A 16,422-nucleotide genomic window follows, 5' to 3' on the forward strand; every position below is an offset into this window, starting at 1 on the left:
GGTGGTATGCCGTACCTTTCCAGTAACATCAATCAATCATCGTTGTAAGTTATGCAGTGTTAGGGTGTATTGAGACGAGTCTCACTGAAAGCACTGGCCTAGGTCACAGAGCAATAGATAAGTCTATTAATTATGTGAAAATTAGTTAGTGTTAGGGATCTCAACCATTGTTGTATAAGTTTTCGGGCAGTGGTTAGTTGTCTTTGGGCAGATTCTCTCCGCCTCAGAAAAACACCCAGGCCTGTTCATGAAGCAATGCTATTAGGCAAGGTTGAACCCTGTCTTGATCGGCTTACCCATCCTGATGTTGACATGATATATCAGCCCTTATGAGTCACCGAGGGAATATGTCCGTCGAATATTTGAAACATTTGAAATTCATATTTTCTAGTAATAATGAGAAATTTGAGTAAAAGTGGAAGATTAAGTGATAAAAGTAAGAATTAATTAAGATGTCATGTGAAATGATTGAAAGAGTGTAGATGACTGGTGACAGTAGCCTACAGCTATCATATCTGATACATTTTATACAAGGTGGATATGTTTCATTCTTTATATCAGATATCTTACAAAGTTATAGTGGTCAAGAGAACAGCACTCTTGGTAGCTGGTAGTCTTCACTTTCAATTGCTTATTAAAGCGTTTTGTCTTTGTACAATTTCAAATTAAAATCAAATAATATTTGTTATAATGATAATTTTAGATGTTGAATTGAAATGAATTGGAAGGTCAATTACCACACGTGACAAGGTCAGCTGAGACCTCAGAATACCACATTATGCAAGCATTAGCCAGTGTTTGAGATGACCACGAAAGACCCTAATAGTCTTCATAAGATGATATTAGTTTTTCATGAAAGTGTTCTATTTTCTGCAAAAAAAAAAATATGGGTATCCAGAAATCATATTTTTAAATAGTGCACTATGGCGCTGTATTTGGTTCAAAATAGGATCCAGATCTGATTGTATCTAAAAATCGCGTGGAGAGCATGCATCCCACAAACCCATTCAGATCCAGTGTTTTCACAAAACTATTCAAGGTCGTAACATGAGCTGTATTTAGGGGGAACCTAAACTACATTTTAATGTTTTATACATTTAAATATTGTATCATTTTACACATTGTATCCTATTTAATTCTTATACTCAGCTATTTCAATATTCACAATAGAGGGATGTCAGATGCGGACAATAAGCAGAATAGATAGGCTTGGGTCTGTGATATCATCAATTTCAGCAATCTACTCAAATTACCTCCCATACGCTTCCCTAACCACCTATTTAAACTCTCCTCAAGGTCAAGTGAAGGTTAAAGGTTGTTGCCATCATCATTTGTAGATCAATCTCTAAATGAAATTTCAAATGTTCGTAGAGATATTTCATACAGTTGAAACAATACATAAGTATATAGGCCTACTAATGATCTGTTATGTCCTCTTCTGTAAGCACCCCGATGTGTGTTTGGTTCCTATTGGCTATGAAGGAAGGTTACATTAACATAGATGACATTCATTGAGATAATGCCCTTTCAGATTGGTGTGTGTATCCAAAAATGAGTTCCAATATGTGAAAGATGACCGATTCCAATGTGTTACTGATATATTTGAATGAATTTTATATAATTGATTATATCTATATAATGAATGGGAGGGGTGTCTATAGTATAAGTAGATTAACAAACCTATCAAAGCTAATCCAATTTCAATATTTGTTAATGTTTATTTTCCACATTTGTTCAAGAGACATATATAATCAAAGCCAATGAAAGGCGTTTATTTTCGTTGAGTCAATAAGCTTTGTTTGGTTAATCCTTAACACATTTTTAAAATGTCCCTTGACCACCAATGGACTTGCTGTAAGAGAACACGGGTTATCTGCTCTGGTTTTAAAGATCATACCTTTCGTTTTCACAGAAATTATTTTGAAAATTAATTTGAAATTACTCTTGCTGTACAGGCATCATTTTTTGCCGATGCATTCGTGTTTAGGTCACGGTGTACAATATAATATAAAAACCTGTTCAAAATGGAAAATGAATGTTAGACAGGACCATGTCCGTGTGTATTGGGTATAATTCTGACCCATGTAAAATTATTATTTTATTTTTATTTTATTTTATTGTTTTTATTGTTATTGTTAGTCCCGAGACAAATCAAGTGTCCAGAATCTTAGGATGGCAACACACATTTTATTATATGGCATTTTTGTCGTAGTCCTGGTCGCCTAACAAATCATGACGGTAAATATTTTAATCGGTCAAATTAGGCTTTACCTCCAGAATGTCAACAAGTCAACAGAGATAGTCCACGAGTTGTATATTAATCATATAGAAACTAGTGATCTGGCATATTGGTCAACGCCGTCATGTGGGTGGCAATGTTTTAGTATTCAAAAGCCAGGCAACTTCGCCTACTAGGCGCTGTTTGTGCAAATTTTAGTGTTTTTATTTGAAGAAATTGTCACCGTAAGGTATTGTTACGGACTCGATGTTAACATTATCAAATAAGCAAGAAACTCCAAACGATATCTACTACACAACATTTCAAGAGTTTCTTTGCCTGATATTTATGGGGCAATTGGCATATAACACTGTTGATTCCATTTTTGATAACCAGAGTTTACAAATATTTGAAAATATGATTTCGCTGTTGTTTTCTGGTTAATAGACCATTTATACAAGATTAGTTTTGAACTAGTGAATCAGTTTGACTTTTGATGTTAATTGAGTTGATCGGATCTTATTCTAAACTGATTTAATCTAAAATTCTGTCTCATTTATTATGTTATTAAATAAGAAGGGGGCCCATCTCTATCCCGGGGCCAAACAAACTCAACAAGTAACGTCTCAAACTTAATAACCCCACAGCAAATAAAACCAAATCGATGACTATCACCTATATACCAAGGGGAATTACAATTGAAATTTGGGTAAAGATCAAAGGCGCTATCTGATTGATAGCGACAACCATTGGCAAGAACTAGCGGGTCATTTGTCGTGAAGATGAGATGCAGTTTGAATAAAATAAGAAAGTTAATGAGAATGGGAACATGAAGTACGTTTTAATCAAGTTGTTTGGGAACATTTGATCATTGTGATAATAAATGATTTATAGATGAGAAACAGTTTTTTTAAACACCAATCTTTGAATATTTGCATTATCATGAATGGTTTGTAAATGATCCGTGAATCTGCAGATATATCTACATTTCGGAAGAGGGTGGGGGAGGGGGTGATAGTTTTTTGGATAGGTTTTGTATATTCTGCATAGATCGTTTTGATTATCTTTCAAATATGCATTATCCAGCATAGTTTTAATATGAGTGATTGTTGGACTATCCACTAAATTATAATCGACTATAGAAGGTGAGAAGATGGGTTAACACTGTGATTTTATTTTTTTTATTTGTCATTTCTTTTAATAGTGTGATTTTACTTTCACTAAAGTATTCTTTAGCAAGTGGTTGCCTAGCAAGATACGCCCACTTTCCTGATACATTTTCAGTATATCAAGGGCAGTCACCTATCTGTGTCAAATCATACCAAAAATCTAATTTTGTGCAAGATATTGTTGATTTAAACAAACACACATTATTTAATGAAATTCTGACATAAACTGTTACATTATAATGTGGGCGTATAATTAAAAACAAAACGATTCTAAAAAGGAAAAATTCCCACAGAATATTCAATGTTGATCGTGATGTTTATCATACGATAGCCCCTTACCCACAACTGTTCACATGAAAACCCTTATTTTAACACATAACAATAGAGATAACCATTTACCATTATGTTAGTCAAAAATACCCTACAGAGAGTTAAGACCAAAAGAACAGTCGCACCATTTTTCTAGGTCTCTACTTTATGTCGACGTAGATATAAATTTTATACACATTTATAAATGAATATAATTTATCGCTTCGATAACTTTGATAAAATATGAAATGACGTTAAGTATACGAGGTCAAAATATTTCAGGGCCTGAAGATTTCTACTCTTTTTAGTGTAAAACGTTTGTGAATGAATTTCTGTCCAAATCAAAAAAAGATACAAAAAGGAAATTTCTTAAAACAGGGTTGACCCTGAGAAGACTTTCTATAGATTTACCAAATGTTTGCCTTTCTTTAAATCGTTAGTGTATATATGAACAAGAAATTATGAACAATTCTTTATAATAACTTCCAGAATTAGAAATGAATAAATCTTATTTCGTTTCTTGTTTAGATGTAAGAAAGCAATTGTTCTGGTTTTTTTAGAAAGGACAGGTAAGGTCAATAGAGGTGATGAAGTATATGAATGGAGGTCTGTGCTGAGATCAGACTCTATGTTAATAGTGTGATGTGTTTAAAATGAAGAAACGTGCCCACACAATAGTACACAAGTAATTAAGGATATTCACTTGGCTAAAAGTAAAATTTGGAATCAGATTACATGACGTGAAACGAAATATTATCTCGACCTGTTTCACTATAATATATAAAATAATGTATGCTTTTTCAAATCTTATGTTTTGTGTATAAAGGAGAGATTAGAATTCTTGTCATTCCCGACATTGTTAAAAATGTTCTTTCTTTTGAAACACCTGTTATTAAAGATACCTTTAAGGCCAACATCAAAGAGATGTTTTAATTACATTTTTATGTAATCGTTATATGGAACAAAAAACAAAGCAATTTGTATATTTTTTCTTCCTACGTTTTATGTTAAACTTTGACAATTATTTATACGAAAATGTTTTTTCAAAGATATATTGGCAGTTTCTTATTCTGTGCAACACAAAAACTTTGGCTTTATACATTAGGCCTATGTTGTCTCGTTATTGCAAGAGCCTCCTAAGTATAACACTTTTTTGCGCTACTATGTTCCATATTTCTTAAAGATTGGAAATCACATTTAGTTTCAAGAAAATGCTTTTAATCTGTGACATTATGCTGACGTTTCTTCTCTTGCACTTTGCTCAACGAATTTATATACTTTCCTATCAGAATACCAACACGTTCTTAATCTACCACGAACACAATTTATCGTTCAGCGCACTTTAAGTTTGTAGGTGTTTCAACTTATCGCCAGCACTTTGAAACTGTGCTCTGTTGTTTGGTAATCAACAATATTAGTTCGATTGTGAGTCAGACTTATTCAATGTTTCAAAACAATTTATTTTTTTTAAAAGATGACAAGTGTATTGTGAGTCAGTCTTTATTCACTAGCATGTTAAAAAGGAAAATCTCACATATTGTGACAAAACGACGATTGTTGAACTCACGCTTACAAAGATTTGGTAAATGGTAGGGGTCACTATGATTTGAAGATATATCTTAAATCTGTAGGATAATGTCACGTTTTGGACCATGTTCAACATAAATTGTTTCTACCATTTCTCTCCACTTGGAGATTGTTGACGCCAATTGTTGAAGTGAAACGAAAGTATAGACCTAATGAACTGAATAAAATTGGACAAAAGAATGGGAATCTAGCACCAACGTTACAATATTGACACTTTTCTATATAGGTGAATTTTCTTCTTTCTTTATAAATCTAAATACAATGTCAATACAAGCAGATGAATGGACAACACGGAACTGACATGGGTGATCTTGAAAGGGTGATTATGCTATGTTGCACTAGCTGTATGTCGTAGAGGAGCTAGGGCATTGTAGATATTGCATATACGATACATCGATATAATTCATAAAGCAATGTCAAGAAACCGTTCAAGTAACGTTTGACCATCTTAACATGTGAAGCTATTTCGAACTTCGTACTTATACCTTGACTGCAATAGTCACCATTCTTGTTCGTGGAAGTTTGTAAATGAAACAATTTTATTGGATTGTACTATAGCTAAGACAGACAATCAGAGGCGTCGACAGAAAGCCTGTGAACACAAGTCATAATGTTTACAACCTGTCTGTCGAAGCCTCTGATTGAATGTAATCGCTGCATTTTGTGATACAAGAATAGTGGTTGTTGCAGTCAAAGTACGAAGTTCATGAAGATGAGCTTTGACTTGATTGTTCCATCGTGAGGATATATTGTTAACAGATAAAATGAATACTGTAATTATTTTATAGTTAAGGATTACGATGTAAAACATATCCAACGAACTACAATAAAACCAAAGGATGAGTGATAACAGGTGTTAGAAATGCACCCACCTGTATTTAAAGATTAATGAGTACTCTATTTGATCAAACTGATATCGAATATCTATCAAAAATAACGCCGATAATAAAGTGATTGTTAAAGTAAACAGTTCATCCTCTTTCATAAAAGATATGTAAATGGGTTGGTGTAATTACTCACATGCACACATACCCCGAATGCACAACAATGCTCCTATTAATGTTTTTCGATGCACCTTAACTCCAGAAGGTTTGGGAACTTCCTATCTGATTTTAGTTCGGTCGGTTCAGACGTCCTGTTCATTATTTAAACAACTTTTAAAAGAACATTTCGATCATCTATGTCTGTCTCTAATTTTGATAACGCGGATGAAGGAGTTGTTTTTTTAAAGGGGATGTTTAGTTTACAATTACAATGTGCACGTCGGCCGCAATCTTATCATTCTTTTTGGGTGCAGCGCACGGTTCATTGTTATTTAGACCACTGTGTTAATGAATTTTCGTCATTCGAGTCAGACCCAATTTAAAAAATGAGCAAATTATTTTGACCCATATATGGTTTATAAAAAGTTCATTAATGTTTGATACTGAGTGAAGACCTTTTTCACGTCGTCTGGATTCGAATGATTAACCAAACGCAAACATCGCATTAAAATCATACCCGTTACATTACCAAACTTTCACAGATGATGATCTTTAAAAACATTCTTATAGTTAAATGTATAGACCGAAGAAAATTAAAGTTGACCACGAACTCAGCTTGTAAAATGAGATGAAACTTCAAGTGTGATATATGTATCCAAATCTCCTGATTTACCCATACCTGTAGGTGGTTGTCAACCAAGCGCATCACAACTCAGCGACTGTCCGTGTTACCGTCAGTGTCCTATAGCCAGTGTACCAGTAAAGGACTTGTTTACATTGTCTCCTTTATCTTCATGAGGTGTCCAGTCAATTCAATTGTATGCGACATGCATTCAACTTTTATTTGAGAATAGGATGTTCTAAATGACACTCCTCGGGATTTTTGTGGTGTGATTCACTTTTGTATATCGGAGAATTAACCCTGTGTTTTTATTTTTTTAAGGGGTTGGTGTATTAAAGTTTGGAAACTGAAACGAGATACAATCTGAAGTTTTGCTACGTAGTTTGTACTTGAAAGTGAATGAAGGTAGGTTATTTTTATTGTCAGTTTATATAATGTCCTTGTATAGAAGGATGTTAAACATCATGTTTTCTCATTCACATCCTTATTACTATGAGCACAGCAACAGCTAAAGTGACATGGGAAGTCTTCTTGAAATTTATTATGATATTTAGCACCAATGGTCGTGGAAAAGTAAAACTACATACTAGTGGTATGCCTACTTTTACTCTCTTGGATGCTTCCAATTACATTTATTCTGGTGTTGAAACAATTTTGGAAGTCGTGCCGAATGAAGAGCATTTTCAATCACTGTGGAATCCATGTACTAGTCGATAGATTTGTGATAGAAATAATTCATTGTTGCTTCATTTATTTGGTACAAAAAAAACCCTTCAAAATAACTTAATTAATCAACAATAAATACACTTATTATATATTATAACCCGATGATAGACATTTGATTAATCGACTAATTTACTTCAGTTTATGCACAATCCACATTGCAGTATGATAATTCATAACCAAGATACCACAATAGGTAAAATTCTTGAAACATTGACATGCCACCACGCATCGCAAATGTATAAAATATGGGTCATTTTTTTCCACAATTCGACATCATTTAACTGAAGTGACACTTTAGTGCATTTAATTACTTTTATATGTGTCATTGCATGAATAAACGTTGATTATAATGAATGTTAAATGAGGTGAATAATGAGTAATTTAGGTTTAATGGAACTAATAAATATTACACTAATTTAAATATTGTAAGTATGTGCCTATTAAGCGTTTCATATGTAAAAGGACATGTCAATCTAATCCGGGAGTAGTGACGTCATTGATCAATAATATTTAATGAGGTTAGTTGGAAGAGCTCGATTAAATCAAATATTATGAACTGATTTGAAATGAATTGACTTTAAACTACATGTATATAAATGAATTTGAAACTGTTTTCAAACTTAAGTATAAGATATAAACTTTTTGAACTTAGTAATAGTTTCTAACGTAGAGGTCGATTTTGATACGATATTGAAGATGAGATTAAAGTGAATCTAGGTTTTGTCTAGATTGTTACAAATATCACAGATTAAATGCCATTGCTTTCATTAAAAATCCATAGAATCAGCGTGTAAATGGCCATAATTTTAAAAAAAGGAATGTAAAAATTATGCTCGCTCCACTGAGCTGTAAAATTAGTAATATATAGGCAAATTGAATGGGGCCGAGCTTGCTGTGAATAAAATGAACTTTATCTTTCAATAGAGAAATAAGACCCCGTTCGTCTCAGTATATAAGTGTATATTAATATTCGAAATTTAAAATTGAATTTTTCAACTCATGCATAACCAGAATGATTATTTAAAGATTGTCTACCTCACTGGTTTTAAGCATTCAATATTCTATATGAATTAACCTACAACTCAATTGCGTCGATTGTTTAAAATAGTACTTTTGATCTACGTTATTTATCACATACTGAACTGAAGTAACTTTTGTTCATATCAATATGATAATTTTCAGACTGCAAATACTTCTTAGCGCTAATGTTTTGTTTAAGATTCTTTGATATATTTCCTAACCTGTTGTCATTCGTATTACTGCCGAGTTGTCTGTCATTTTGGAATGCTAAAGTTGTGCTTTTCAGTTCCGTATATCTAAAGTGCTGTATTTTGCTAAGGTATTTTCCCAAATGCTAACAAGATGTTCACCACAGTACTAGCGTCTTGTCTGTCGGTATCGTAACTTGTCTTTCAGAACGCTTTATTCTAGCAAATGTCGTTAAAAAAAGTTGATCTATACAGAGCAATCCATATTTTTATGCTACAGTATTATTATGTTAGACGATGCCTATCTACAATGTAACTTGAATCGAAGGAGTTACAGGATTTGTAGGGATTAACCAAGATATGAATACAATATAGGGGACCTACTTGGCTCGGGTAACGGCTGAACGTTATATTTGAAAATAATACGGATTTTAAGATGGATTATCCTAGCATATTGTTTCATTGTTATCATTATCACCTGCAACATATTACGTTAAAATCATTAAAAAAAAACTTCGTTAAATTCGCACAACCATGGACAATTTCTATAAGGCTCAAATCCAGCTACCCGTAACGTAGCCAATTCGCCAACCATTTGAATTGTGGAATTTTAGACTAGTATTTATATTCAAATTGTGTACACGATAATCATCAGCTCTCTAACAATAGACCTATCTGTATCTATTCTCGTCGATAAACTATCCAGCCTTTCAATTCATTCAAATTCTTCTGAACACCCAACTTGTTAAAATGACAGTTTATGCTGAATCAGCCGTTTATTAAGTGGGAGAATAAATAATTTGTTTTAATCGTGGGTTTTAAAAAATTAACGCCCCTGATTTACAATTTCATCTTTTATGTTGCTATTAAATGTGGCTGGTCTAAAGACAGAGGTTACAGATTTTAGGTGTAAAAGATAAGACCAGGAACCTCACGGCGCTCTGGAGCTTTGCAATGAGGATTTCTGTTTTTGAAAGATAAACGGACACCCATAGTGGGTCAATATGCAGCTTTTCTCGATAAAAGGGGTATAACTTTATCACAATCAATGTATGATACGATTCAATGGTGTTGACCCCTGACCAGAGAACGTCTTGAACAACTTTTCGTATCGACGGCTACTGTCAGCTACACAGACCGAGGTTACCCACCAAAATGACGTCATTATGTTTGTTACTTTAAGGCTTCACTTTTTTGGTAATCCTTTAAGCTAATGAATTGTATTCATGTGGTTTTGTTTCCTAAAATAGACACAGTAAGGTGAAACATTAACAATGACAATTAGCGTTTTTAAAAACAAATTTCACACATACATCAAGTGAAAACTGACAAATGAATAGATTTTGATTTAAACAGTTATGTAGGCCTACTTTAGATGTAGTTGGTATGTACATATATAGCTCGGTTCACACATTTTAGTTAAGGCAAATATCCAGGTCAAAAAATGACGAGGTCCATTAATATAAAAAAGTAAAGTTATTACTTAGCCTTAGGGAATTTTCAGATTTTTTCTTGAAAGAGTCATTTAAAGTCTTGTTATAGCTTACCAATTAGCCTGTAGCTTCAAGTCCCTCTAAACTTTTATAACGAGTTATATTTCTATCTTACTAGTTATTTTCTATACAAGTTTTTAGATGTCACCTTATTACCAAATAATTTTGGCTCATTACTTTACAACGCCTGTATCAAGTAAGTTTCTTTACTTGCTTTCTGGGGTTCTCCACTGGATTTTTTATATGTTAGAAATCAAATATTTTATCATCATCAGTGTCGAAAAGCAATGATATTCCGAAAGAAAATTGTTCTGAAATTGAGGGTTCTTCTTTATTTGGGAGAAGTAAAGTATGGTGTACTTGAATAAGTCTCCTTGTCCCATTATTGAATTTGGCTCAGTTATACATGGGTATGGATGCTATCAGTGAATCCGATTTTCTTTTATTTGATCATGTGCCAGAACGACCAGACTTAAATTGAGGTGGAGTGAGACGCACGTTGTAAATAAATCTTACCCTCACTCCAAAACACGTTAAAATCATACTTGACAGTGTGTGCCTTTCGTCCACTCGAACGCTCTCCTAATCGCTTTAAGTGTTGACTTTCGATATGTGAACCCAATTTTAATAGGTTTATGGTCGTATCATTACATACTATAGACTCGATGTTATTAGTAACACAATATTTGAAGAAATTAAGATATTTGCTGAAGTGAAGGGGTTGGAAAAATAAACATATAGTGACCAATATTTTGTAGTGTTGACTATGTCCAGTCTGACGAGTTAGATCATGTCTAAGAATATACATTTAACGGAATACGACTGGACTTGAGAGAAGGCAATGCACCTGTCGCTAAGTTTCATCATAAGTAGCCAGAAGAGAAAAGAATATAGGTAATAATATTTCGTGGTAGTTTGGACAGCAAGACGTCAAAAGCTGGGTTGTAATCTTTTACAGTTTGTTGCAGGTTCAAATGTAGGTGGTCATTTCATATTATGTTCTAACAACGTTTTTGTTTCAGTACTTAAGTATTTGGACACGAACCATGACGGTTACGAAAACTGTTGGCACATTTGTCCTATCGACAGTTCCACACAGAAGATTTGAAAAAAGTAATACAGCAAACCCAAGTTTTCTCTCAGGGGAAGTCACTCTCGTCTCCATGCCCCGATATCAGCATGAGACAGTGTGTCCTCCCTTGAGTGAGATGCTATAAAGCCGCTATGTTGCTGCTGAACTATCCTGTATAATGACACTACAAACAACATTTCTAGAAAAGGAGCGTTGGTGATACAGAAGACCTATTTACTTATGGTAGTCTACATAAGTGCATTTAACTACCAGGCAGTCATTTCGTAAACTAGACCACGGTACAAAGAGGAATCATCCCCAGGAAGAGACATTGAAATGGCAACTGTTCTCAGGAAGAACATTCTGTCTACATGTTACACTAACCATGAGACAGTGTGTCCTCCCTCAGGCTCATATCTTGCCGAATTCGCCTTCTCTGGTCACTCAACACCAGAACTATGGTTCTTAAAGAAAGATCCTGTAGATTTTACAGGACAAAAAACTAGTCAAGATACTGCATCCCGTAGATCTCAGTTTAAAAAGGCAAACCCAGTAGGTTAGGGCATTTAAATTATCTCATCATATCTGATCCAGCTGCAGCAGATGTATGACCCATAGGTTCATTGTTTTTCTTCATATAAGATATTTGTTATTTAACCCCCTTTATTATGTCCACCATAATCTGTTGTATCAGCTTCAGCTGGTAGTGGTTGTTAACTAACTACCTACCAACCAACAAAGTTCATCTTTATCAATATATGAATCAGTGTGTTTATAATGCTCACACTATAATTTTCCATGACATCACCTCAACTTGTGATAGACAAATTGATATCCGAAAGGGAAATATCAGGAAAAAAAAACACATGTTGGTGTCTTTATTATAATGCAACAATATTCTCTTATATAAGTTATAATATTTGCAGGCTATAAGTCATTGTCTGTTAAGTCTGTTCTATTTTCACGTTTATCCTCTTCTATGTTTTTTGTTGTAATGATTTCGTGATCTAGAAATACAAATATAGCGGTGTTTTGATTTACCAGTATTTATCAATGTAAAGCTGAACTCCTGATGTTAAGCCTGAATAATAATATGGTGCTCACAGAGATTCTATGCTATGCTATCAGACCCGTAGCCAGCCAAGTACTTCTAAAGGGAGGGGGGAATTAGAGTCCCTGATACGTGATTTCGTGACATTTCTAGGCGAATTTATGGTTTATTTGTTAAGGGATTTTGAGAACACCACAGGAAAATTTTGACATTTGGAAACGCAAATTCCTGACATTTTCCTGCGATTTTAAGATTATTCGTATAGAATCTGTGGTATGCCGCTCAGAAAAATTTCAGAATTAGATGCCTGGAAACGCGATTTCCAGACATTTCTCGATGAATTAAGGTTCAAGATTATTTGTATTGGGTCCAAGGGATCTTGCCTAGAAAATTTTGAGAATTAGACGCACGGAAACACGATTTCATGTAATTTCCTGGCAAATTTAAGGTTCAAGATCATTTGTATAGGGTCTGTGGTATGCCGCTTAAAAAAATTTGACAATTAGAGCGCGGAAGCCTGATTTCCTGACATTTCTCGACGAATTTAAAGTTCAAGATTATTTGTCTCAACAAAGACTCCCCTTGTCTCTGTAAAACGAATTAATTTATTTAAAAATAACAATTGACATTTTGTTTAAGGGTGGGGGGGGGGGGGGGGGGGGGGGGGGGGGGGATGTATTTAGGGGACCAAAGACATTCTAATGCCTCATTTAAACTTGGATTACAGGAAGCTGAAACCAACAAGCTATCATCAAGATTAGCTTTGAAACTGTCTCATAATCTCATTCTGCCATTTTAGTCTTACCTTACAATTTCAATGTGGTCTATTGCCCATTGATCAAAACCTTTCCCATCATGTACTGGTTGCCACCATCTAAACTGTACTCCTACCTTTTTACCATCACTAGGTATGTCATACGCCATTCGTTTTGGTTTCAGGAATTTCTCAGGATCATGTCTGGCTAACAACTTCCAATCAGCTCCCTAGAAAATACATACCCAATTAAATCAATTTAGAACAGATTTTGGGTTCATTTAAAACAGTCAACTTGCAAGAAATGTCTGGAAAATTTACTTTGAAACACTTGCATCAAGAACATTGACATATTATAGGAAACTGAACATGGAGTTCAAGAATACTGTTTGGCTGTCAGTAGTAATACACTTGATAATCTTCTTCTGAATTGCAAGATGCAACATTGTTCCTTATAGTGTCAACACAGTATTCCTAGTGGCAATAATTTTAATATCTTTAATAAACCATGTACCTTATTGAGACTGTATTGTAACAGGACTCCTCTAAAATCAGACCCCTCTCCTAACTGTACATTACAATTATGTGTTTGAGCATTACAGCCAATTTGCAGCACAAAAATTATCTTACTGAAAGAAAGAAAACATTTTTTATCAAACTATTTAATTACTCTTAAGGATTAAGTATAACAAGACCGTGACTTTGCAAAAACATAAGAACAAGTGACACATATTTTTATTTAATTGTTCCCCACAATATAGCATTTTAATCAAGGCCCTTCATACAATCTTCTGTTGTTGCTATTTCAGATGTGATACAATCTTCAGAATATTGTGATTAAGAACATAAAACAACACTTACGATGCAGATTGTAAATTAAATTCTGCCGTAATAGCTTGTCTAATACCACAATCATTGAAATATAGTGTTTTACCATGAGCATAGGGTAATAGAGCTCCACAACCAAAACCTATACCACCACCTGTTATTTTATACCAGTGGGAGGGGAATATACCACCTTCAAATGATTCAAACATTCTAGATGGTAGTCTAGATTTAATAGGTACACATGTTTTACCTACAATAAAACACAGACTCATTCTCAGCAGAAGCAAAAAGGTTTCAGTACTGGTATTTGGTTTTCAGTGTTTTGAAATAAAGTCTTAAGTTTTCTGAAACTGATTGGGTTACAGATAACAGCAAAATTATTCTCTTTTCTAATTTCCAACTTTTCAAGGAAATACAATCTTTGAAGCTTTCACTTACACCTAGGCCTTTTGTGCTTTCCTTATGTTCAACCTGTATCAATGATAGCGATAAGGGTGACAGGTTTGCCTAATCTACAATTCTATCTTGGCTGAGATTGAATCTGAACATTCATTAGGGCTACCATCCAGTCTTTGTGATATCAGATGACTACCATTATAAAAGAACCTTTCTTACATACCTATATAATTTTTATCACAGACACAATGTCCATATTTACAATCACCTCTACCATTACACATATCTGGACAAGCTTCACCAACATAGATATCATCTAATGACCATCCTGGTGCTGGGGACTGGATACCTTCTTGTCTCCAACGTAATCTTGTGGATCTGACATAAAACATGGAATTCATAGGAAACTAAACTAATTTATATATGTATTGTAAGCATCACAGGTTACCTGTCATTATCTTTTCTGCTGAACTGTATTCAGAGCTTTGAGAATGCTATTATTAATTCTTTCTGCCATATGTACATCAGGTATGTAATCCTTTCAATAATTAATAATTCATAGTTAATTATTTAAGTTACAAGATGTCAATGTTTTAACTTACGAAGAAAAGACTTTTTCTGGTAATTTCATGGTTATTCTGGTCCAACTAGGATGACTAGAAACAGAGTATATACTGGCATCATGTTGATGTTGTGATCTACACTCCATTTTATTACTAGAGTCTGGTCCACATAATGTTCTTACTAAATTCCAAGCTGTAGACATAGGGTTCTTGTTGAACTCAAGTCTTACTGGTTTATTGTCATCACACACATTATATACTTTATTACATCCTACGACAATCTATAATTATACAACAAACATCCTACCACAATCTATAATTATACAACAAACATCCTACCACAATCTATTATTGTACAACATCCTACCAAAACATATAATTGTACAACAAACATTATACATCAAACATCCTACCACAATCTATAATTATACAACATCCTACTACAATCTATAATCATACAACAAAACATTCTACCACAATCTATAATTATATACACATCCTACCACAATATATTATTATACAACAAACATCCTACTACAATCTATTATTATACAACAAAACATCCTATCACAATCTATAATTATACAACAAATATCCTACCACATTCTATAATTATACAACAAAACATCCTACCACAATCTATAATTATACACACATCCTACTACAATCTAGAATTATACAACAAAACATTCTATCACAATCTATCATTATAAAACAAACATCCTATCACAATCTAGAATTATAAAACAAACATCCTATCACAATCTATTATAAAACAAACATCCTCCCACAATCTATTATTATACAACAAAACACCCTACCACAATCTATAATTATGCAACAAACATCCTACCACAATCTATAATTATACAACAAAATATCCTATCACAATCTAGAATTATAAAACAAACATCCTATCACAATCTAGAATTATAAAACAAACATCCTACCACAATCTATACAACAAACATCCTACTGCAATCTATAATTATACAACAAACACCCTATCACAATCTATATTTATACAACATAACACCCTACCACAATCTATAATTATGCAACAAACATCCTACCACAATCTATAATTATACAACAAAATATCCTACCACAATCCGTATAACAAATATCCTACTACAATCTATAATTATACAACAAAACACCCTACCACAATCTATAATTATACAAAAAACACCCTATCACAATCTATAATTATACAACAAAACACCCTTTCACAATCTATAATTATACAACAAAATGCCCTACCACAATCTATAATTATACAACAAAACACCCTACCACAATCTGTAATTATACAACAAATATCCTACCACAATCTATAATTATACAACAAACATCCTACCGCAATTCATAATTATACAACAAATATCCTACCACAATCTATAATTATATGACAAAACAACCTACGACATGCTATAATTATAC

At 33.5% G+C, this 16,422-nt stretch overlaps 1 protein-coding gene across 1 annotated transcript in view; it reads right to left on the reverse strand.

The window, feature by feature from the left end:
- Positions 1-12,248: 12,248 nt before the first annotated feature.
- Positions 12,249-16,422, reverse strand: part of LOTGIDRAFT_228850 (hypothetical protein) — a gene marked incomplete at its 5' end in the record, with an annotated part of 32,827 nt that continues 28,653 nt past the window's right edge. The window contains 6 exons of the mRNA XM_009059875.1: positions 12,249-12,394; positions 13,244-13,422; positions 13,707-13,821; positions 14,054-14,270; positions 14,640-14,794; positions 15,019-15,260. Coding sequence (XP_009058123.1) covers positions 12,355-12,394; positions 13,244-13,422; positions 13,707-13,821; positions 14,054-14,270; positions 14,640-14,794; positions 15,019-15,260 — 948 coding nt within the window. The 3' untranslated portion in view covers positions 12,249-12,354. The remainder of the gene's footprint in view (positions 12,395-13,243; positions 13,423-13,706; positions 13,822-14,053; positions 14,271-14,639; positions 14,795-15,018; positions 15,261-16,422) is intronic.

Source organism: Lottia gigantea, assembly GCF_000327385.1.
Source record: "Lottia gigantea unplaced genomic scaffold LOTGIsca_4, whole genome shotgun sequence".
NCBI lineage: Eukaryota > Metazoa > Mollusca > Gastropoda > Lottiidae > Lottia > Lottia gigantea.